Raw genomic sequence first — 23,053 nt, 5'->3', positions numbered from 1 at the left:
CACAATCACCATGATGGAATAGTACGTCACGGTGGCCCTATGTAAAGCAATCCATGACGTACATTTATTTTATGGAGGCTTAAGGGGTTAATTTTATGGCTGAACTTTGTATAATCATCAAGGGCTTAATAATAGGAGTTGCAGGGGTAAAAGCCTCACTGGTGCCTTGCTACCTGAGGGGCCCCAAAAGAAGACACTTGAATTATAAATGGAGCACAGTCTAGAAAAATAGTCGCCTATTGGTCAGTGTCTGTAGTGTCCGGAATAAAAAGAATACGTTGTTTCAAGGTAAAGTTGTTATGATGAGACGACCCCTTTAAATACGTAAGTGACAGTTTTACACAATTAATTTATATAAGTGACACTATTGATATAATTGTTCTGCAATATGTCAGCTTCTATGTACAGATATAGTGATCTTTAACTTGACTTTAACCCCTTCCCGACATTTGTCGTAAGTTTACGTCATGGAAAGCCAGTGCTTCCCGCAAAATGTTGTATACTTACGACAAATGTTTGGCACTGGATCATCGCCGGATCTTAGCTGTATCTGACAACTGACATCCGGCTGTAATTGCGGGGACCGAAATTAGCTTCGATCCCTGCCATTAACCCCTTCAATGCAGTGTTCAAACGTGATCGCTACATTTAAGCTGTTTGTAGCTCATCAGAACCCCAGCAATGAAATTGTCGGGGTTCCGGTGGCTGCAATGGCAACCGGAGGGCTAATACTGGCCTCCCGATCTGCCTAGCATGGAAGCCCGTCAAGATCTGCCCGGCGGCGGAGCCTGATCGGCTTCCGTAGCCGCCGGCAAGATGGCGCCGACTCAGGAGCTGATCCAGCATCATCAGCAGTGAAAGTCAGCTGTATGTTACAGCTGACATCCACCTGTAACGGCAGGAACCGGAGCTAGCTCCGATCCCTGACATTAACCCCTTCGATGCAGCAATCGAAAGCGATTGCGGCATCGTAGCGGTTACTAGCAGATCGCCAGCCCTGACAGGCAATCGGGACTGGCGACTGCTGCTATGGCAATAGGAGACACAATGGCATCCTGCTCTACCATTACGAAAGCCGATTAGGCCCCACCGGGAGGCGAAGCCTAATCGGCTTTCTGTCAGTGAATAACTGACAGATCTAATACATTGCACTATGTAGGTAATGCAATGTATTAGAAAAAAAACATCAGACAGTTGGAACTTCAAGTCCCCTAGTGGGACTTGAAAAAAAGTGTAAAAAAAAAGTATTAAAAAAGTGTCAAAAAAAGTGAAAAAAATAAAAGTTTGAGAACAATAAAAGTTTCAAGTAATAAAATAAAACACAATCGCCCTTTTTCACTTATCAAGTCCTTTATTATTGAAAAATAAGAATAAGCCATACGTATTTGGTATCACCGCGACCGTAACGACCTGAGGTTTTAAAATATTATATTATTTATTGCACGCGGTGAACAGCGTAAGAAAAAAACGTAAAAAACTATATCAGAGTTTCTGTTTTTTGGTTACTTTGCCCTACAAATATTGGAATAAAAAGTGATCAAAAAGTCGCACCTATCCAAAAATGGTACCTATAAAAACTATCGCTTGTCTTGCAAAAAACAAGCCCTCATACAGCTCCATCGACAAACAAATTAAAAAGTTATGGTTCTCACAACTTGGCGACAGAAAAAATACATTCTTTTTACAAAAGTAATTTTATTGTGCAAAAAGTTGTAAAATATAAAAAAGTTCTATAAATTAGGTATCGCCGGAATCGTACTGATCCGCAGAATAACGTGATCATCTAGTTTATAACACATGGTGTATAAAAAAAAACTAAGAAAAACTATGACAGAATTTGTTGTTTACCTGGCTTCCCAAAAAATAGGATAAAAGGTGATAAAAAAGTCGCATGTACCCCAAAATGGTACCAATAATCGCTACAGCTCGTCCCGCATATAAAAGCCCTCATACCACTATGTCTTTGAAAAAATAAAATTAATTAAGGCTCCAATAAGTCAGGAAATAAAAAATATGCAGTTGTGCCGGCCCGAGGGGAACATTTCTTCTGTTTCAAGAGGCGATTTATCAAGGACCTAAAATTAGGGAACCAGGAAGGGAAGGGCCCAAACATATCTGCTGGAATCGAGGGCGCCCGTATTATACCAGGACAACACTTTCCCAGCAAAATTCCCCAAACTACAAAGGTGCGGAGTGCGGACCAAAAGGGGGATAAGAAATGACACCATTTATCAGTGCGACACTGGCCTGTGCAGAAAGGATTGCTTTACAGCGTAACACACATCTATTGATTTTTTTTTTTTTTACCCCATTATTATACCACCTGACTATGCCCCTTATATACTCCGACCCGCTTACATGTACCCCCACATTATAAATGGAAACACCAGCAATACTCAAACAACTATAGTACCAAGCAAAATCCGCTCTCCAAAAGGCAAATGACGCTCCCTCCGCTCCGAACCCTACAGTGTGCCCAAACAGCAGTTTCCTTCCACATATATGGCATCGTCATACCCGGGAGAACCCTTTTAACAATTTTTGGCGTGTGTGTCTCCAGTGGCATAATCTGAGTATGACATATTTGCCACTGAAATGGCATATCTAGGGAAAAATATAAATTTTTAATATGCACCATCCGCAGTGCAATCATTTATGGAAAAGACCTGTGGGGCGAAAATGCTCACTACACCCCTTAATAAATTCTTTGAGGGGTGTAGTTTCCAAATGGGGTCACTTCTCGGGGGTTTCTTTTTATTATTTCACATCTGAGCCTCTGCAATTGTCAACCAATACTTTGTAAATGGCCAAATTAGGCCTCAATTTTACATGGTACGCCTTCACTCCTAAGCCTGGTCGAATGTCCAGGCAAAAGATTAGTGCCCCATCCATGTAGGGTGTTTCTAAAACCGAGAAACACAGCATAATAATTAGAGAGCATGTCTTGTTATGGTGGCACAAGCTGGGCACCACATATTGGCATATCTATGGAAAAAATCCCATTTTCACTCTGCAACATCGAGTGCACACTAATTTCTACAAAACATCGGCAGGGTTAAAATGCTTACTACACCCCTAGGTAAATGCATTGAGGGGTAGTTTCCAAAATTGGGTCACTTCTGGGGGGTTTCTACTGTTTTTGGCCCACAGGCACCCAGAGACCAATCCAGCAACATCTGCACTCTAAATGGCCCTCCTTCCCTTCTGAGCCCTGCCGTGTGCCCAAACAGAAGTTTATGACCACATATGGGGTATTGCCGTACTTGGGAGAAATTGCTTTACAAATGTTGGGTTCTTTTTTTCCTTTATTTGTTGAGAAAATGAAAAAAATTTTGCTAAAGCCACGTCTTATTGAAGAAAAAGGATTGTTGTTTTTTTCACTGCCCAATTCTAATAAATTCTAAGAAACATCTGTGGTGTGAAAATGCTTACTACACCCCTAGATGAATTCCTCAAGAGGTATAGTTTCCTAAATGGAGTCACTTTTTGGGTGTTTTCATTGTTTTGTCCCCTCAGGGGCTCTGCAAATGCGACCTGGCCTCCTCCAAAAGCCAAATAGCGCTATTTCCCTTCTAAGCCCTGCCGTGTGTCCAAACAGCCGGTTATTACCACATGTGGGGTATTGTTTTACTCGGGAGAAATTGCTTTACAAATTTTGCAGTGTTTTTTCTCCTTCAGCCCTTGTGGAAATGAGAAAAAATTTGCTAAACCTACATTTTCTCTGAAAAAATTTAGATTGTCATTTTCAGGCCTACTTCTAATAATTTCTGTAAAAAGCCTGTGCGGTCAAAATGCTCACTATACCCCTAGATAATTTCCTTAAGGTGTGTAGTTTCCCAAATGGGGTCACTTTTGGGGGATTTTCACTGTTTTGGCACCGCAAGAGCCCTTCAAACCTGACATGGTGATACCCGGACCCGCTAGGAGTCAATGGTTATAGAAACGGAGCGAAGCTCAGAGATTCATTCAAGCCATGTGGATACATTGTCCCAAGGGTCCATATCCAACGAATCTCACATTGTGCCAGCTTTTGTTTAACAGCACCTCCCCTCATACCCGATATGATGTGGTCAATCCCTCTCACCTTTAATTGAGATGGATCACAGGAATGATGTAACCTGAAATGTCGGGCTACTGGTTTGAGACCTTCCAAATTGTCCACTTCTGTCGCTCGCTTGATGTCGGACATATGTTCCCTTACTCGGACCTTCAATTCTCTGGATGTAAGGCCAACATAGATTTTGGGACAGGGACATACCGCATAATACACTACAGCTTTTGTGGTGCAGGTTATTGAATAGGTCATGTAGTATATTTTTGTACCTGAGGCATTCGTGAATGTTGATGCCTTCTCTATATTTGGACATGCAATGCAGTGTCCACAAGGATTACAGACCCATTTCGGGCCCCTAGTCCCAAAAGGATACTTGCTTTTGATTGGATTGTAGTGGCTCCTCACCAGGTGGTGCCTCAGGTTTTTAGAGCGTCTTGCTGTAATGCTTGGGTATCTGGTGATGAATCTCTCCAGTGTAGGGTCTGTCAATAAAATGGGCCAATACCGTTTAAAAATGTCCCTCATTTGTAACCACCTTGAGTGGTAGCTGGTTATAAACCTTACCTGTGTTTGTGTGTTTGTCTTTTTCTTTGGAAAGAGAAGGTCATCTCTAGAAGTGTGTTTCGCCCTGTGATATGCCTTTTCAATGGACCTCATACTATATCTGCGTTTAAGGAAACGATTTTACAATTTGTCTGATGAACAGATTTTCCTAATCTGCAGAAATTGTCCAATGGGGACTGCCTGAATAGTCTGTGGGGGATGGGAAGAAGAAGAGTGTAACAATAATCTGACAGAGGTCTCCTTACGATACAGATCGCTTTGCAGAAAGCCATGTATATCCTTGACAAGTTTAATATCTAGAAATTCTATTTGTTTGCAGTGGAATTTATAGGTAAATTTCAGGTTTAATGTATTCTCATTCAGATTAGTCATGAATGAATCCAACTCAGACATCGCTGTCCCACATCCTCCCTGATGACGCGGCTTCCGGAAGTGGGGCGGCGGCCATCTTTGTACCCCCTATCTGACGCCGGTGTCCTCTTTCCGCTTGTGACCGGTGATTTTTGATCTGTAACACATGGGCCAGGTAGGAGGGGATCCCGCTAGGATGATGCCAACCCCAGACTAAGGCATTCACCGAAACGCACGTTGGGTGTTGGCGTCCTTCCTATGTGAGACCATGACTTTTGGTATGTACTTATTCCTTACACTCGTCTGTTATCTCATGTTGGCAGTTTGATGTCATTCAGTCCTTTGGATTTTCCATCATATAACCATTAGCCCCATTATTGATGTGTATAGGGAATATTAGCATGTGGCTATAAGCTATATATCTGTACTGTCTATCACTGCAAATTTTGACTACTATCTCACATCTATCAACTATCTGATGCATTTCCCATGCGGCTTGGCTGTCCTCCTTGGACTTTGATATACATTTGTGTCTGCATCCTGCTACAAATATGCATAAACATGCCCATTACATTTACTTTTTGGTCTAGCATAGGCTGACGCTGTAATGGCAGGAAGGAGGTGAAGGGAAAGTGAGCCCTAATCTACCCACCGCCCTGTCCCTGCCTACTTGCAACGACTCGCCCTAGGCGACGAGGTACAACTGGGCGGCGGTCCCTACGCTGGCTAAGTGCACAGGAAGACAAACAGGGGACACGCAAGGGAAGGGGCAGTAGCCACGGAATGCCACGAGGAAACGGGGCGGCGAACGAACAGTCAGGACCAGGACGAAGTGAGTACACCCGAGCGGGCACGGAGACAGAAGCAAGCCAGGGGCAAAGCAAAGCAGGTCAAGCAGAACTGCAGCAAGGCAGAAGCACGGCAGAAGCAGGCTGGAGCAAGCAGCAGTGGGGCCAGGAATCCAAAAGAATTACAAGCACTGAGGGAGAGCACAGGGCAGGTAATAAAGGGCAGGGGGCGGAGCTAACTCCGACAGACCAGGCCGCGATAGGCTCTCCCACTCCTGAGCCTGCCACCCTGGTTGGTGGGAGATGGTGTCAGTCGAACAGGTCTGGCCTCAGGTGTGGATTGATTAATCCCAGGAGAATAGCTAGATGAAGTACCTGGCAGATCCCTAACAGTACTCCCCCTTTTATGAGGGGCCACCGGACCCTTACTAAGGGGACCCGGTTTAGTGGGGAAGAGGAGGTGGAATCTCCTGATCAATACCCCAGCGTGAACATCACGGGCAGGTACCCAAGTCCTCTCCTCCGGCCCGTATCCTCTCCAATGGACCAGGTACTGGAGGGAGCCCTGGACCATCCTACTGTCCATAATCTTGGCCACCTCGAATTCCACCCCCTCAGGGGTGAGAACGGGAACAGGAGGTTTCCTCGAGGGGGACCAGGACGGGGAGCAGCGTTTAAGGAGGGAGGCATGGAAGACGTCATGTATGCGAAAGGATGGGGGGAGCTCCAGACGGAAGGATACAGGGTTGAGGACTTCAATGATCTTATAAGGTCCAATAAATCGGGGAGCAAACTTCCTGGACGGGACCTTAAGGCGCAAGTTCCTGGACGACAACCAGACCAAATCCCCGACGACAAACCGGGGGTTAGCAGAACGTCTACTATCCGCCTGAATCTTTTGTGCGCTCTGGGACGCCTCTAGGTTCTTCTGAACCTGGGCCCAGACAGTGCACAGTTCCCGATGAACCTCCTCTACCTCAGGATTATTGGAACAACCAGGGGAGACGGAGGAGAACCTTGGGTTAAACCCGAAATTACAGAAAAACGGGGAGACCCCTGACGAGTTACTGACCCGGTTATTCAGGGAAAATTCAGCAAGGGGAAGGAATGAGACCCAATCGAATTGACAGTCAGAGATGAAACACCTTAAATATTGTTCCAGGGATTGGTTGGTCCTTTCCGTTTGGCCATTAGTTTCGGGATGGAAGGCGGAGGAGAAGGACAGATCAATCTCCAACTTTTTACAAAAAGCTCTCCAAAATAAGGAAACAAATTGTACCCCTCTGTCAGAAACGATATTGACTGGGGCCCCATGGAGACGCAGGATGTGTTTCACAAACAAAGAAGCTAACGTCTTGGCGTTAGGTAGCTTCTTAAGGGGCACAAAGTGGCACATCTTGCTGAAGCGGTCGACTACCACCCACACCACCGACTTGCCCTGAGATGGAGGCAAATCGGTGATAAAATCCATGGAGATATGGGTCCAAGGTCTCTGGGGAATGGGCAAGGAACGTAGTAGGCCCGCAGGTCGGGACCTAGGGGTTTTGGACCTAGCGCAAACCTCACAAGCGGCGACGTAAGCCCTAACATCTTTAGGCAACCCAGGCCACCAATAGTTTCTGGTAATGAGGTGTTTGGTGCCCAAGATGCCAGGATGACCAGATAGAGCGGAGTCATGGTTTTCCCTGAGTACCCTCAGCCGGTATTGCAGGGGAACAAACAGTTTGTCCCCAGGGACGTTCCCGGGAGCTGCACCCTGATCAGCCGCGATATCAGAAGCTAAATCAGAATCCGTGGCAGAGACGATTATACCAGTGGGTAAAATACAAGCAGGATCCTTCTCGGAAGGAGGATTGGCCATGAAACTACGTGACAGAGCGTCAGCCTTAATATTCTTGGACCCAGCCCTATAGGTAACCAAGAAATTAAATCTGGTAAAGAATAGTGCCCACCGAGCTTGTCTAGGATTAAGCCTCCGGGCCGATTCTAGGAAAACCAGATTCTTGTGATCCGTAAGGACCGTTACCTGGTGTCTGGCCCCCTCCAGGAAGTGCCGCCACTCCTCAAAAGCCCATTTAATGGCTAGAAGTTCGCGGTTGCCAATATCATAGTTACTCTCCGTGGGCGAAAACTTCCTAGAGAAGTAAGCACAGGGGCGGAGATGGGTGAGGGAGCTGGTACCCTGGGACAAGACGGCCCCCACTCCCACCTCGGAAGCGTCAACCTCCACAATAAATGGCTCCTCTTGGTTGGGCTGAATCAGCACGGGGGCCGAGATAAAGCACTTCTTGAGAGTCTCAAAGGCCTGGACGGCCTCAGGGGACCAATGGAGGACATCGGCACCCTTGCGGGTAAGGTCCGTAAGAGGCTTAGCGACGACCGAGAAGTTGGCAATAAATCTCCTGTAATAGTTGGCGAACCCTAAAAAACACTGTAACGCCTTAAGGGAGGCAGGTTGGACCCATTCCGCCACAGCTTGAACCTTGGCAGGGTCCATGCGGAATTCATGAGGAGTGAGGATTTGCCCTAAAAATGGTATCTCCTGTACCCCAAAGACACATTTTTCAGTCTTAGCAAACAGATTATTCTCCCGAAGGACCTGGAGCACCTTCCTGACATGCTCCACGTGGGAGGACCAGTCCTTGGAAAACACCAGTATGTCATCAAGGTATACAACAAGAAAATTACCCAGGTACTCTCTCAGGATTTCATTAATAAAATTCTGGAAGACAGCAGGGGCATTACACAACCCAAAGGGCATGACCAGGTATTCGAAATGACCCTCGGGTGTGTTGAACGCAGTTTTCCACTCATCCCCCTCTTTGATGCGGATAAGGTTATATGCCCCCCGTAGATCGAACTTAGAAAACCATTGGGCTCCCTGAACCTGATTAAAAAGATCCGGAATCAAAGGAAGTGGGTACTGGTTCCTTACGGTGACCTTATTCAGGTTACGATAATCAATGCACGGCCTAAGACCACCATCCTTCTTCCCCACGAAGAAGAAGCCAGCACCTACAGGAGAAGTCGAGGGGCGAATGAAACCCTTGGCCAGGCATTCTTGGATATACACCCTCATCGCTTCACGTTCAGGACATGAAAGATTAAATATCCTACCCTTAGGAAGCTTGGCACCAGGCACCAAATCGATAGCGCAATCGTAATCTCTATGGGGGGGCAACACCTCGGAGGCCTCCTTAGAAAACACATCGGCGAAGTCCTGAACAAACTCAGGAAGCGTGTTTACCTCCTCCCGGGGAGAAATAGAGTTAACAGAAAGACATGACATAAGACATTCATTACCCCATTTGGTGAGATCCCCAGTATTCCAATCAAACGTGGGATTATGCAGCTGCAACCAGGGAAGACCTAATACCAGATCAGACGATAATCCCTGCATCACCAGTACAGAGCACTGCTCCAAATGCATGGAGCCAACCAGGAGTTCAAAAACAGGAGTATGCTGAGTAAAATAACCATTAGCAAGGGGGGTTGAGTCGATTCCTACTACAGGGATAGGATAAGGTAAATCAATACAAGGCATCTTTAGAGACATAGCAAATTCCACAGACATGATATTAGCAGATGAGCCAGAATCCACGAAAGCACTGCCCGTGGCAGACCGGCCAGCAAACGAGACCTGAAAGGGAAGCAAAATTTTATTGCGTTTCACATTAACGGGAAATACCTGTGCGCCCAAGTGACCTCCCCGATGATCACTTAGGCGCGGAAGTTTTCCGGCTTCTTATTCTTGCGCCTGGGACAGGTGTTCAGTAGATGCTTGTCGTCCCCACAGTAGAAGCAGAGACCATTCATTCTGCGAAACTCCCTACGTTGTCGAGGGGACATGGAGGCCCCGAGTTGCATAGGTACCTCCGAGTCCTCCGTGGAGGAGCGAGGAGACGGGACCTCGGGGGGGATCGCAGAAAAGTCAGAGGGGAGCACACTGAAGCGTTCTAGCTGACGTTCCCTGAGACGTCGGTCAAGTCGTACTGCTAGGGCCATAACCTGGTCAAGGGAGTCAGGCGAGGGGTAGCTAACCAGCAGATCCTTCAGGGCGTCAGATAATCCTAACCTAAACTGGCACCTTAGGGCCGGATCGTTCCACTGAGAAGCTATGCACCACTTCCTAAAATCAGAACAGTATTCCTCAACCGGTCTCCTACCCTGACGTAAGGTCACCAGCTGACTCTCGGCTAAAGCAGTCCTGTCAGTCTCGTCGTAAATGAGTCCGAGGGCAGAGAAAAAACGATCAACAGAGGAAAGTTCAGGGGCGTCAGGAGCCAAGGAGAAGGCCCACTCTTGGGGCCCTTCCTGGAGTCGGGATATGATGATACCCACCCGCTGGTTCTCGGAACCTGAGGAGTGGGGCTTTAGGCGGAAATACAGTCTGCAACTCTCCCGGAAGGAGAGAAACGTCTTACGGTCCCCTGAAAACCGGTCAGGTAGCTTGAGGTCGGGTTCTAGAGGTGAGGTGAGGGGTACTACTAAAGCAGCGTCACCCTGATTGACCCTTTGGGCCAGGGCCTGGACCTGTAGGGAGAGGCCCTGCATCTGCTGGGTCAGGGTCTCAAGGGGGTCCATGATAGCGTCAGCGTAGGAGAAATGGTAGACTAGGTAAGGGCTTGTAATTATGTAATGGCAGGAAGGAGGTGAAGGGAAAGTGAGCCCTAATCTACCCACCGCCCTGTCCCTGCCTACTTGCAACGACTCGCCCTAGGCGACGAGGTACAACTGGGCGGCGGTCCCTACGCTGGCTAAGTGCACAGGAAGACAAACAGGGGACACGCAAGGGAAGGGGCAGTAGCCACGGAACGCCACGAGGAAACGGGGCGGCGAACGAACAGTCAGGACCAGGACGAAGTGAGTACACCCGAGCGGGCACGGAGACAGAAGCAAGCCAGGGGCAAAGCAAAGCAGGTCAAGCAGAACTGCAGCAAGGCAGAAGCACGGCAGAAGCAGGCTGGAGCAAGCAGCAGTGGGGCCAGGAATCCAAAAGAATTACAAGCACTGAGGGAGAGCACAGGGCAGGTAATAAAGGGCAGGGGGCGGAGCTAACTCCGACAGACCAGGCCGCGATAGGCTCTCCCACTCCTGAGCCTGCCACCCTGGTTGGTGGGAGATGGTGTCAGTCGAACAGGTCTGGCCTCAGGTGTGGATTGATTAATCCCAGGAGAATAGCTAGATGAAGTACCTGGCAGATCCCTAACAGACGCCTTCTCATTGTGTGACTCATCTTTTTATTCTGTCATGTCTATTTGTAATAAAATTTATATATTTTTAAACTCCAACATTTTGTGCCGAAGTTGATAATTTTTCCACTTTGTAGTGTTCTTCTGGAAAAAAACTAAAGATGTCAGTGTGTCGAAATGCAGACAAGTCATGGCTATGAGAAGTCGTCTTGGCGGTCTTGGCTATGTGAAGAAAAGAAAAAGGGAAAGTGACCTACACTGTACATAAAATAAGTGCCAAACAGCCACAATTATATCTAAAAAAAAATATATCATCTTTTATGCTGCAGTCAAAACAATCATTAAAACCAATGATGAGTCTCGCAAGAATCGGCATCACAGGGGCACACTAACTAGACCCCTAAGTTAGTCCAAACCCCTGACCAGTTCCTTAAATTATTCCAGACCCCAGACAAGACCCCTAAATCAGACCCCAAAATTAATAAAACCCCAGATTAGACTAAAGGAAATTAACTCAGACCGCTCTATTTACTTACTGTTCCTCGCTGGCTTCTCTTCTTTTTGGGCGCCGCTGCACACATGGTCCTGATGCCAGCCAGCACAAAGACCTTGTATGTACCGCAACACACAACATCCTGGCGGTGACTAACATCAAGACCCTGTGTGGCGGGCTGTGAATAAATTCAATATATCTTATGCCTGACTTTCATCTGAATGGACACCATGTAACAATGTAACACTACATTTCTCTACCTATGCAACCAGTATACTAATAGTTATGTCACTGTACATAGAGATCAGGACAATACACAGTATATAGAGAATTTATATAATAGAAATATATATGGCTATGAATGTATGACATATGGGGCACATGTATGACAACAATGCCAGTTAATTTCTTGTAAATCTGAATAGAAATTATAAGATCACATTATAAAGCTTCTGGTCCTCAGTTTTTGCACATTTTACCCACGTCCAACAGATTTTTGGATTTGTGGATGCGTCAAATTTATGAGAGGCCTGCAAGATGTTAAATGGTAAAGATGACATCCTCCGCCAGGTCAGACATCAGTCAACATGCTTCTAACTCCAGCACCTACACCAAAGTTACATACATTATATATCAATTTTATATTAAAACGCACCATGACATTATTTCAGTGTACTTTCCCTTTAAACTTGCTGAGGCATGAATCATCATGGCAAGTGCCGCAAACAACAACAACCAATAGAATCGCAGGATTTGAATTTAAAGATAGAAAAATATCATCAGTTGGTGCCAGTCTGCGATTGCTCTTTTCAGAGATAAGACAGGCTCCATTTTGTTCTTCAAAGCGACTTGACAAACGTTTACTTTTATCGGAGGAGAAGACACTACTGCGTATCTGCGTCTTCTGAGAGACAACACCAACTGTCTTCAAGACTTCACAGGTAAAGTGCCGCCATTTACTAACCATAATGACCACGTCATCCCAGACACAGACACAGATGCTTCTTCCACTACTGAAATTTATTGTATTTTATTAATAAACTCAAAGGTTTTCACCTAAATACCCAAAATCTGGATAAACTAAGGAGACAAGAGTAAAATAACCCGACGTATCATCTTCTACCTCAGATCTTGCTGATGGATCCCAAGCTGTAGGACCGTATGCTTATTATTATTCTGTATTTAGAGAGGTTTCCATTCTAGAAAATGATATCAATAGGATTTTCCACCATATTCTGATCAGTCTGCCAGCACCATCACCCCATTTCTTCAGTTTTACCCTTCATAGTGGCATCCCCCCCCCACCCCGGTTTCCAGGGAACTACAACATAGTCTGATTTAATTGATTACACAATGCTGTCTCTTCATTCTCAGGATCGGCAGGGGTCCCGGAGATCAGACCCCACTAATCAGAATGTTATGTCGTATCCTAGCAATATGCCATAACACTCAATTATGAGTAAACCCCCTTAATATTCATAGTGTATACATTTTATACCGAAGTGCAGCTGTCCTGTGATTCTTCTTTTTTTATTTTCAACCAAGTTTTAAAATTTTCTTTAATCTATAATGTGTGTAAATTGGGTCCGGGGATGTGGATAATGTTAGAGGGGTGCTTATTGTGTTTTTACTATAATATATAAATATATTCCTGGTCTCTAATGTAAAATCTGTAGCAGGGCCCTTTCTATACCATGTGTCATTTATAATACTGGTGTCTTCTTATGGAAGAGTGGATTTTGGGCCCCCTATGGCAGTAGATCCTGGGTGTGACTGCTACCTCTGCACCCTCTATATAACGTCAGTCCAGCACACCCACTACATGTTTATATTAATTAAGTTTTTGTAACATCTTCTTCAGGAAACTTGAGGCCATCAGGCTTATTAGCCATTGGGCCCATGACTGTGTGGCACGGAAGGGGTTAAAGGAGGGATATATCCTGCTAGCGGTGGGTCTGTCCAAGATCAATTTAGGTGGGCCACAGGACCTATAGGGATAGAGGGCACCCGCCCAGGGGCGTAACTAGGAAAGACTGGGCCCCATAGCAAACTTTTGACTGGGGCCCCCGCCTCCCCTGGGTGTCACACAACCCCCCCCCCCTTGTAGATAGTGCCTTTTTTACAGCCCCCCTTTAGATAACGCCATACAGCCCCCTCTTTAGGTAGCGCCATACAGCCCCCTCTGTATATAACGCCATACAGCCCCCTCTGTAGATAGCGCCATACAGCCCCCTCTGTAGATAACTCCATACAGCCCCCTCTGTAGATAGCGCCATACAGCCCCCTCTGTAGATAGCGCCATACAGCCCCCTGTAGAGAACGCCATACAGCCCCCCTGTAGAGAACGCCATACATCCCCCTGTAGATAACGCCATACAGCCCCCACTGTAGATAACGCCATACAGAGTCCCCCCTGTAGATAATGCCATACAGCCCCCTTTGTAGATATCGGGCTGGCATACGGGTATAATAAGAAAACATTATTTTGAAAATACTTAAATAAATAAAGCTGTGGCCGACCCTCGTGTCAACCCACGTTTAAAAGTTTAGTTGTGTGTCGTTCAAATTACTTGTATGGTTTATGTATAATCCACCCTAGCCTGTACATGGTACAGGTATGCGCACAGTCAGTCACATTCCCAAATATTCATGGTAATTTTCTCTTCTATTTAAGTTTCCCAGGAAGAGGAGAAGAGATGGCGAGGAAGAGGAAGAGAGAGATGGTCACTCTACATGTGGAGGAGACGTCAGTACAAGATTTTATATCACTGCAGTCACTACATACCAAATCCATACTTAGTGTTACAAACCATTACAAATCTAATGTATCAGCTTCTTATTAACCTCTTCACCCATGGGAATAAACACCCTATAAGGGTGACGCGTCCTTCTACCAAGGTCATACAAAGCTTAAAGGGAATGTGTCGCTAGAAAAAAAATTTTTTTCTAGTTAAACAATTAGTATATAAAAGATTACACATTGTTCTAATTTTTTTAATTTTTTCACAAGTCTGGAAATATTATAAATTAGATTCTAATTTATAACATTTCCATGTGCTGGTAACTAGAGGGAGCAATTCCCAAAATTGCAGCATTGGCATGTGGTAAAGCAACCTCATTGCCTTATGCTGCAAAATTGGAGAAGACACACTCTTTCTAGTGTCCCCAAACAATCCCCCTTCTTTTTCCTGGCTAGTGCCAGGAGAAAGGAGGGGGTTGAATGTTCAAATCTCCTACACTGTGTGCTGCCATTTTTTGAGCGAATGCACAATGTAGGAGGATTAGATACCGTGGTAATCACACAATATAAAACGAACATACACAAACATAACTTACCTGCTCCTGACGCAGTAAAAGAAAGAAAAAAGAAACACAAACACACAAATAAATAAAATGTATTTTAATGACATACTAAAAGCAATAACATATAAAAAAAATTTTTTCGTGACACCTTCCCTTTAACTAATGCTCTGAGAGGTACTAACCCCAGAGACATACCACGAGGAAATGTTCTTAAACATGGATTTTACTACGATTTCCCTGTCATTTATTCATTTCATTGTAAACTTATTAGCACATAATTGTCTGTATTTTATATTTTTACATTGGACTGCTGATTGTAATATCTATTTCTTCGCCAAACATGGACTCCTTGGATTGCTTTTCAGGGTTCTGACTCCTATAAAGACATTATACGAGAGCTGAGTACTGCGCGGCAGCCTGAGTAGCGCTCTTTACTTTGCGGGATGTCATGGTGGGACACCCCACTCACTTTAATCTGCTCCTCACCCTCCTCTATTTCTTTTTTTTTTGTAACTTTCTCTTCGTTCTCTGTACTCTTATGCGGCTGTTGAATCCGTCCTCTTCGTAGGGGGCCTGAGTCATGTAGACTACTCTCCTGCGTGGGAATATTGGCTTTCACAGCAGTTGTACGCTGCATTTATACTTTCTGTACTCTTATGTAATTCTGTACCCCAAATGTTTTACAAAATGAACCTTTTCGATCATGAAAATAACGATTTTATATTTTTACATTGGACTGCTGACTGTAATAACTATTTCTTCTATGACAGTTCGCTGACCTACATGATAGACGAGTGCCGGAAGAGGAGGAAGGAGCATACCCTGCAGCCAGAAGAACGGACTGCTTTCTACAATCTCCTCGGTAAGATTCACTGCACCTTCCAATGATTCTGACCAGACACAAAGAGGGGGATTTATTAGGACTGACGTTTCATACCCCGGTCTTAGTAAACAGTTCGCTGGAGTAGGATGCCACACATTTAATAAGAAGCTAATTTCTCATAATAATTTTGCCTCATCTTTCAGCTGGCCATTCACCACAATCGTGGCGTAACAATTGCACTCACAGGGTGTGGGAACGTGACCGCAGCCCTATCCCTTTTCTCCCAGGATCGGACATAAGATAAATATATATATGCTCACCGCTCATCTTCTCCCTATGCCCTCTCAGCATGCTGCGGCTCATACAACATACGGGGCCATATATGTGATGCAGCACTCAACGACCTCAGTGCTGCGTCACATACAACGCTCTACGCCAGTGCCTTGTATGAGCTGTGGTCCGCAGGGAGAGCCTAAGTGGGGAGAAGCGAAGTGGAGCGTTGAGGTGAATACATTTTTATTTTATTATTTTGATGTATTGTCCGATAGGAGGGGAGGGGGAATTTGATCACACAAAGTGTGATTTACATTTATTCTCATGTACAAACATATGACAACTTATTCTAAACATAAGCCATCAATATTTTATCAGTGAGGGTCTGGCTCCTGGCACCACTATAGTAAGCAAAGTAAAGTAGCTGCAGTGTTCCAGCGCGTGTTAGGCTGGGTTCACACAACCTATTTTCAGATGTAATGGAGGTGTTTTACGCCTCGAATTATGTCTGAAAAAACGCCTCCAATACGTCGGCAAACATCTGCCCATTACTTTCAATGGGCTTTACGATGTACTGTGCTGACGACCTGTCATTTTACGCATCACTGTCAAAAGACGGCTCATAAAATTACAGCCTCGTCAAAAGAAGTGCAGGACACTTCTTGGGACGTTATTGGAGCCGTTTTCTCATAGACTCCAATGAAAACAGCTCCAAAAACGGCCGTAAAAAATGCTGCGAAAAAGCTGCGAAAAACGCTGCTAAAAACGCGAGTTGCTCAAAAAACATCTAAAAATCAGGGGCTGTTTTCCCTTCAAAACAGCTCCGTATTTTGATACGTTTTTTGTTAAGCGTGTGAACATACCATAATAAATCCTTTACTGTTTACTCAAGCACAGCGCCATACATATAGTTGTGGCTGTGCCTGGTACTGCATTTCACTGCTGCTCAGTCCCAATAAAGTGAATGGGACTGATTTGCAGTATCAGACATAGCCACAACCATATATATGGTGCTATGCGTGGGTAAACAACAAAGGGGCCGTTGTTTATCCCTTCTCCCTGCTTGCATTCTGGACCTTAATGACCAAGCAATATTTTAAGTTTTCCATCGTCACATTCGAAGAACTATAACCTTTTTATTTTTGCGTCGACATAGCTGTATAAGGTATTGTTTTTTACGGGACAAGTTGTATTTATTAATAGCATCATTTGGGGTACATATAATTTATTGATTAACTTTTATAAACTTTTTTTGGGGGGGTAGAAGAAAACCTAAAATTTTGCCCATCTTTTTTGCGTCCTAAATCTACGCCGTTTACCGTGTGGTATAAATTACAAATAACTTTATTCAGCGGGTTGTTACGATTGCAACGATACCAAATTTGTATAGATTTTGTATGTTTTACTACTTACACAGTAAAAACACTTTTTTTTCAAAATTATTTGTTTTTGTGTCTCCATATTTGAAGAGCCATAACTTTTTTTATTGTTCCGCCGATGCAGTTGCATGAGGGCTTGTTTTTTGCGGGACGACTTGTAGTTTTTATTGGTACCATGTTGGAGTAGATGCGACTTTTTGATCACTTTTTATCGTGTTTTTAAGTCAGGATTCACAGAAAACAGCAATTTGTCCATTGTTTTTTATTTTATTTTTTACGGCGTTCACCGTGCGGGTTAAACAATGTAATAGCTTTATAGTCGGGGTCGTTACGGATGTGGCGATACCAAATATGTGTAACTTTTTTGCTTCCTTTTGTATTTTTTAATAGTAAAGCATTTTGTAAGGGGAAAAAATGTGTTTTTAATTTATTTTTTTTTCACATTTTTTTTAAATTAACTTTATTCAACTTTTGTTTTTCACTTGTCCCACTAGGGGACTTTACTATGCGATCATCCGATCGCTTTTATAATACACTACAATACTTTTGTATTGCAGTGTATTACTGCCTGTCTGTTTAAAACGGACAGGCATCTGCTAGGACATGCCTCTGGCATTACCTAGCAGGTATTCACTACAGGCAGACCTGGGGGCCTTTATTAGGCCCCCGGCTGCCATCGGAGACACAGACACTCGGCGATCTTATCGCCGGGTGCCGGTGGGATGAGAGGGAGCTCCCTCCCTCTCTCCAAAACCACTCAGACCAAAACCACTCGAATGCGGTGCACGCTATTTAGCGCCGCATCTGAGGGGTTAAACGGGTGAGATCGATACTAATATTGATCTCACACATTCGAGCAGGGTTGCCCCAGCTCTCAGCTACATCTGGCAGCTGAGAGCAGGGAGATTTAACGGCTCCCTGCTATGTTTATTTATCCTGATGCAGCGCAGTGAAACGGCTATTGCATCAGAATAAAGCCCACTAATGACCGCCTTGAAAAGGCTAATCGGCGGTCATTAAGGGGTTAAGCATTTACTTAACCTTTAATTCTTTGTATATAAACTATTTTGCATTTAAAGAATTTGAAATAAACTTTTTTCGTAGATGATGAGCACATCCAGCAGTTTTTGGCCAAGGACATCTGTTTGAGGATTTCGGACAAGGTAATTTTATAATGACAAAACAAATAGACAATCAGCCAGATATAGACATGACTGACAAGAAAGATCAGATTTGAATAAAAGGATTTATGTGGCATTACGGGATATTCTACTTTACATCTACATCCTTGGTAAGATAATAATATTACAGTCAGAACAATGAGGATAATCCTGTGATTTATGTGTTAGGATTATGGACTGACATTAATAAACATATAAATAGAATCACCACATAAAGATAAGACATAAGAAGAGACCATTTCTCTATCTCCAAATTCTAACCTCTTGTCTTCTTCCACTAGTATCTGCTGGCCATGGTCCTCGTGTATTTCAAGAGAGCCGGACTGCGTACCGAGGAATATAGAGAGAATTTCTTTGCATCCCTGTGAGTATATTCACATATCACATGTTTGAAGGAATACTCTCAAGTAGTTGTGGATCATGTGTTTTCAGGGTCACCATCAGGGCAGTACAGCTGGTACGGCAGTCAGGGGCCCGGCCACAATGCTGAAAAAAAGGGGTCTGCCCGCGTCTTAGTAACTGTAAACATTTCTATCAGGGCCCCAGCGTTAGTTACTTGGAGAAAGGAACGGACCCTTCCGTTCCTTCCTTGGAAGTAACTGTAACGCTGGGACTCCGAGAGGACAGTAGGGGAAGCTGCTGCATGAGAAGCATGAAAGTAGCTCCGTGTGGAGAGAGCCGCCCACCAGACATTTAAAAATTGCGGCAAAACTGCCTTATTTGTGCCGCAATTACAAAAATTACATGAAAATAATAATGGAACAAAACATGAAAAAAACTGTGCTTTTAGGCTGTATTTTCACAGAGCAGTTAAATCAAGTTTTTGCTGAGATTTTGCAAAAAATTGCATTTGACTGCACTGTGTGAATAGACCCTAAAGGCCGTTTTACCGGCAGATAATCGTAAGGTGCAGCCAGCGCTGTTCAACGAGACATCGTTAATTAAGGCCCGTTTGCTCCTGTCACACGGAGCTATGGATGGAGATGAGTGGTCGTTACTTGGATCCCTCGTCCCCATACGTTATTATCATTTACACAGGGAGATGTGATGCCGACAACGATAATATTTCACTTATTTAAAAGGATACGACCAGTAGATGATCGTTCATCTTGTGTTCGCTGCCCTGTTTACACGGGGCAATTATCGGCAACGAGCGTTCTGTCAATGCCTATGTCTCCTATTTTTGGTGCTGTTGAACACTGAAAATCCACTACAAATTACAATTTGTACAATTTATGTGAATTAGGTTTTCAAATCCGCATTCACATGCAGCAGAAAAAAAATCTGCATGGGCTTTAGGGTATTCTGCTGATTGTTAAATCAGCAGCATGCCTATTATGTTGCAAAATTGGCACTCATTTCACCCTTTACAATGCAAAGGGTTAATTTGCTGCGAATCCTTAGCAAAATCTGTAAAGGTAAATTCAAACGTAGCATAAACACTACGGATTTTCCACAATGGATTTCATTTTGGAAAATCCGTAGCGTAATACAGTAGCAGCAGCAGAGTGGATGAGATTTGAACAAATCTCATCCACACGCTGACTAAAAATATACAGAAAAACAGTTCATAAATTGACCTGCGGTGCGTTTTTTTAATCCGCAGCATGTCAATTTATGCTTTGGAATCGCTGCTTTTCTGTTGAGAGTTTTCCCAATTGGATTTAATGGGGAGGTAAAACCCGCAACAAATAGCAGATGTTGCAATTTTTGTGGTGAAAAAGCTGCAATGTCAGGGGCTTCCCAATGCCGGAGTCCCCAGACAGAGCATCACAAGCAGTCTGCCCGTGGACTTTGGCCCAGGTAAAGCCCCTGACGTATCTGTTCATTTATGGATACGGATATGGATACCGTTCCCCAGGCGACGTATCCCATTGTGTGCCATATGTTTTGGCTGAATTCAATAAAATCCAGGGTATCAACTGGTCACTGACTGGTTCATGGTTTCGTTCCCTATAACTTGAACAAAATCAGTTACTGCATATAACGTACAAACGTGAGCGCCCCATTTTCCGTTGCCCACCCACGGTAATGAAGGGGGGACCCAATCTCTTTGGCTGTATGGGGCCCAGAAATTCCTGATTGTGGCCCTATTCGCTTTACATTAGCTTTATCCCTTATAGGTTACAAAACAATTATGGTCATGTTTTAGCAGTAAAATAAAAATATTTTAACATTTTAATATCCAAAAGACAAAATATCAAACCTATAGATTACACTATGTAGCCTTCTGACTTTGGGGGGAGGGGTCATTCTAACATCCTTGGACACCATCGCTATCATTTATAGTAACACAAGTTTCCTTTACATTGAGATATAGATGTATACAGTGCACTGCTCTTCCATGTGTCAATAATAAATTATTACTTTTTTTAAGATTTCTAGCGAACCAGTTTGAGGAGGACGAGGACTTCAGAGACGAGATCTACGCGTGGGCCTTAGGAAGTGACTGGGAAATGAAGACAGAAGAGCTGCATCACCAACGCGACCAGTTGCTCTGCCGGATGGACTTTAGAGCGTGGGTGGCCCGGACCACATGTGATCTGGTCTGTAATAAAAAACAGAACAAGTGCCGTCTTTGATTAAGAGTCTGTGATGAGAAGCCAATTTTACCTCATTTACTATTCCATTTTAGATCATGGCACAAGACCCTTTCCACTGGGCATGGATGAGAAACAGGCAAATCCATCACAGCTGGGCCATACGTGCGTCAAGGAGAAATAAAGAGGAGTTTTACACCCGAGGCCCATGGAAGAGCGCGCTGTCCTGTGCCCGTTGTAGAAACATCATTTTGCATCCGTGCATGTGGAAAGTGGAAGGAAACATCATTAGCCGGATAGACACAGCAGTGGACCCGGAGACACCGATTGAGGTCCCTGACTAATAATAACGCTGGTAAGTAAAATGTTGGTGTTATAAAGAAGTAGGTAGGAAAAAATGATCACAAAAGTGCGAAGTAAAATGCAGTAATGGATCTTCTAATCCACATGTTGATGAACAATTTCTCTTGTACCTCTATTCCCACCCAGGAGGTTCTGCTGCCTGATCCACAAGAGAGATGAAGACCATGATGGATGACCAAACATGAGGAGCAGGTAATGTATAACACATGCATGCACGCACACAAAAACACATAATAAATACATACACACTAATACTTACACACACACATACATAACTATACACAATCATACTCACTGACACACTGTACATAGTAACACAGTCACTTTTTACATTTTCTGGCTCTATTCCTTGTATGGGGGAATCCACATATACACATGTATACTGTACACGCGCACATACGTTATATAGCGTTAACCTCTCTTAGTATGCCAGAGGAAGGACAGTACAGCGGCCATGGTTTCCCTGCAGGTTTCCTCCACTGGGGGTTTTGCCTGTCCTGAGTGTCGCTCTACGCTCTTTGTGAGTGATGGGAGGTAACACACAATCACAACACACACACATACACACAACAATAAAATTCACATAGTTTAACACTCCTTACGTTGTCTGAGTCATTTCTTGTATGAAAGCGACATATGGTGGTCTGTGTGATGGGTTTGTGATAATGTCCTCCCTTCTGATCGCACTGGAGAATTTACTGACACTATGTGAAGGACGTCCGCTCATCATCGACATTCAGGAGAGGCATCAGCAGAAGTCTACAGGAAAGAAGACATTTACAAATCAATGAAGAAATGCATTTATTGGATGTAAGGTTCATGGGTGGGCGTTAGTTAAATTGTAAAATTTAAGAACTTTCTAAATAGTCTTTATTTAAAATGTTCTACCATTTTGTTGCTCTAGAGTCTGTGCAATTCCTATACATAGCTGGCTGTGCTTCTGCTTTTGTCATAGATCTGACAGCTCACTGCTGCCTCGGGACTGACATTATCTGCTCTCCCCTCCTTTCTTTCAGTGTTAGGGTATGTTTACACGACAACGCAAAATACGTCTGAAATTATGGAGCTGTTTTCAGGTGAAAACAGCTCCTGAATTTCAGGGGCTTTTGCATGTACTCGCGTTTTTCGCGGCGTCTTTTACAGACGTAATTGGAGCTGTTCTTCATGGAGTCAATGAAAAACGGCTCCAAAAACGGCCCAAGAAGTGTCCTGCACTTCTTTGATGCGGGCGTAATTTTACATACCGTCTTTTGACAGCGACGCGTAAAATTACACCTCGTCTGAACAGAACATCATAAGACCCATTGCAAGCAATGGGCAGATGTTTGCAGACGTATTGGAGCCGTCTTTTCATGCCTAATTCGAGGCGTAAAATGCCCAAATTATGTCTGAAAATAGGCCGTGTGAACATACCCTTAGAGATACCAACAGAGAGGGGCGGGGGTTATAAACTATATTAGATACCCAAATACAGTGACAGCCACAGTGTGCCTAAATCTAATGACAGCCACTGTGTCATCAAATGCAGTGACAGGCACAGTGTCTTGAAATACAATGACAGCCACAGTGTCCACAGATTTAGTGACAGCCACAGTGTTCAAAATATACTAACAGTCAAAGCGCCCCCAGATATTGTGTTAATCACTGTGTCCCCCAAATATATTGACAGGCACAGTTTCCCCCGATATAGTGATAGACACATTGTCCCAATTTTGAAAACCAAACTGAGGGCGGCTGCAGTAAAGGCCC

At 44.3% G+C, this 23,053-nt stretch overlaps 1 protein-coding gene across 1 annotated transcript in view; it reads left to right on the top strand.

Annotated features, from left to right (window-relative positions):
* Positions 1 to 21,291, top strand: part of LOC142760426 (speedy protein E1-like) — a 104,655-nt gene extending 83,364 nt beyond the window's left edge. Inside the window, exons 5-9 of the mRNA XM_075863615.1 lie at positions 15,516 to 15,607; positions 18,325 to 18,383; positions 18,683 to 18,765; positions 20,779 to 20,947; positions 21,037 to 21,291. Coding sequence (XP_075719730.1) covers positions 15,516 to 15,607; positions 18,325 to 18,383; positions 18,683 to 18,765; positions 20,779 to 20,947; positions 21,037 to 21,285 — 652 coding nt within the window. The 3' untranslated portion in view covers positions 21,286 to 21,291. The remainder of the gene's footprint in view (positions 1 to 15,515; positions 15,608 to 18,324; positions 18,384 to 18,682; positions 18,766 to 20,778; positions 20,948 to 21,036) is intronic.
* The last annotated feature ends 1,762 nt before the right edge of the window (positions 21,292 to 23,053 follow it).

The sequence above is a fragment of the Rhinoderma darwinii genome, chromosome 4 (assembly GCF_050947455.1).
Source record: "Rhinoderma darwinii isolate aRhiDar2 chromosome 4, aRhiDar2.hap1, whole genome shotgun sequence".
NCBI lineage: Eukaryota > Metazoa > Chordata > Amphibia > Anura > Rhinodermatidae > Rhinoderma > Rhinoderma darwinii.
The sequence above is the reverse complement of the archived record's forward strand: the minus strand, read 5'-3'. Positions and strand labels throughout refer to the sequence as shown.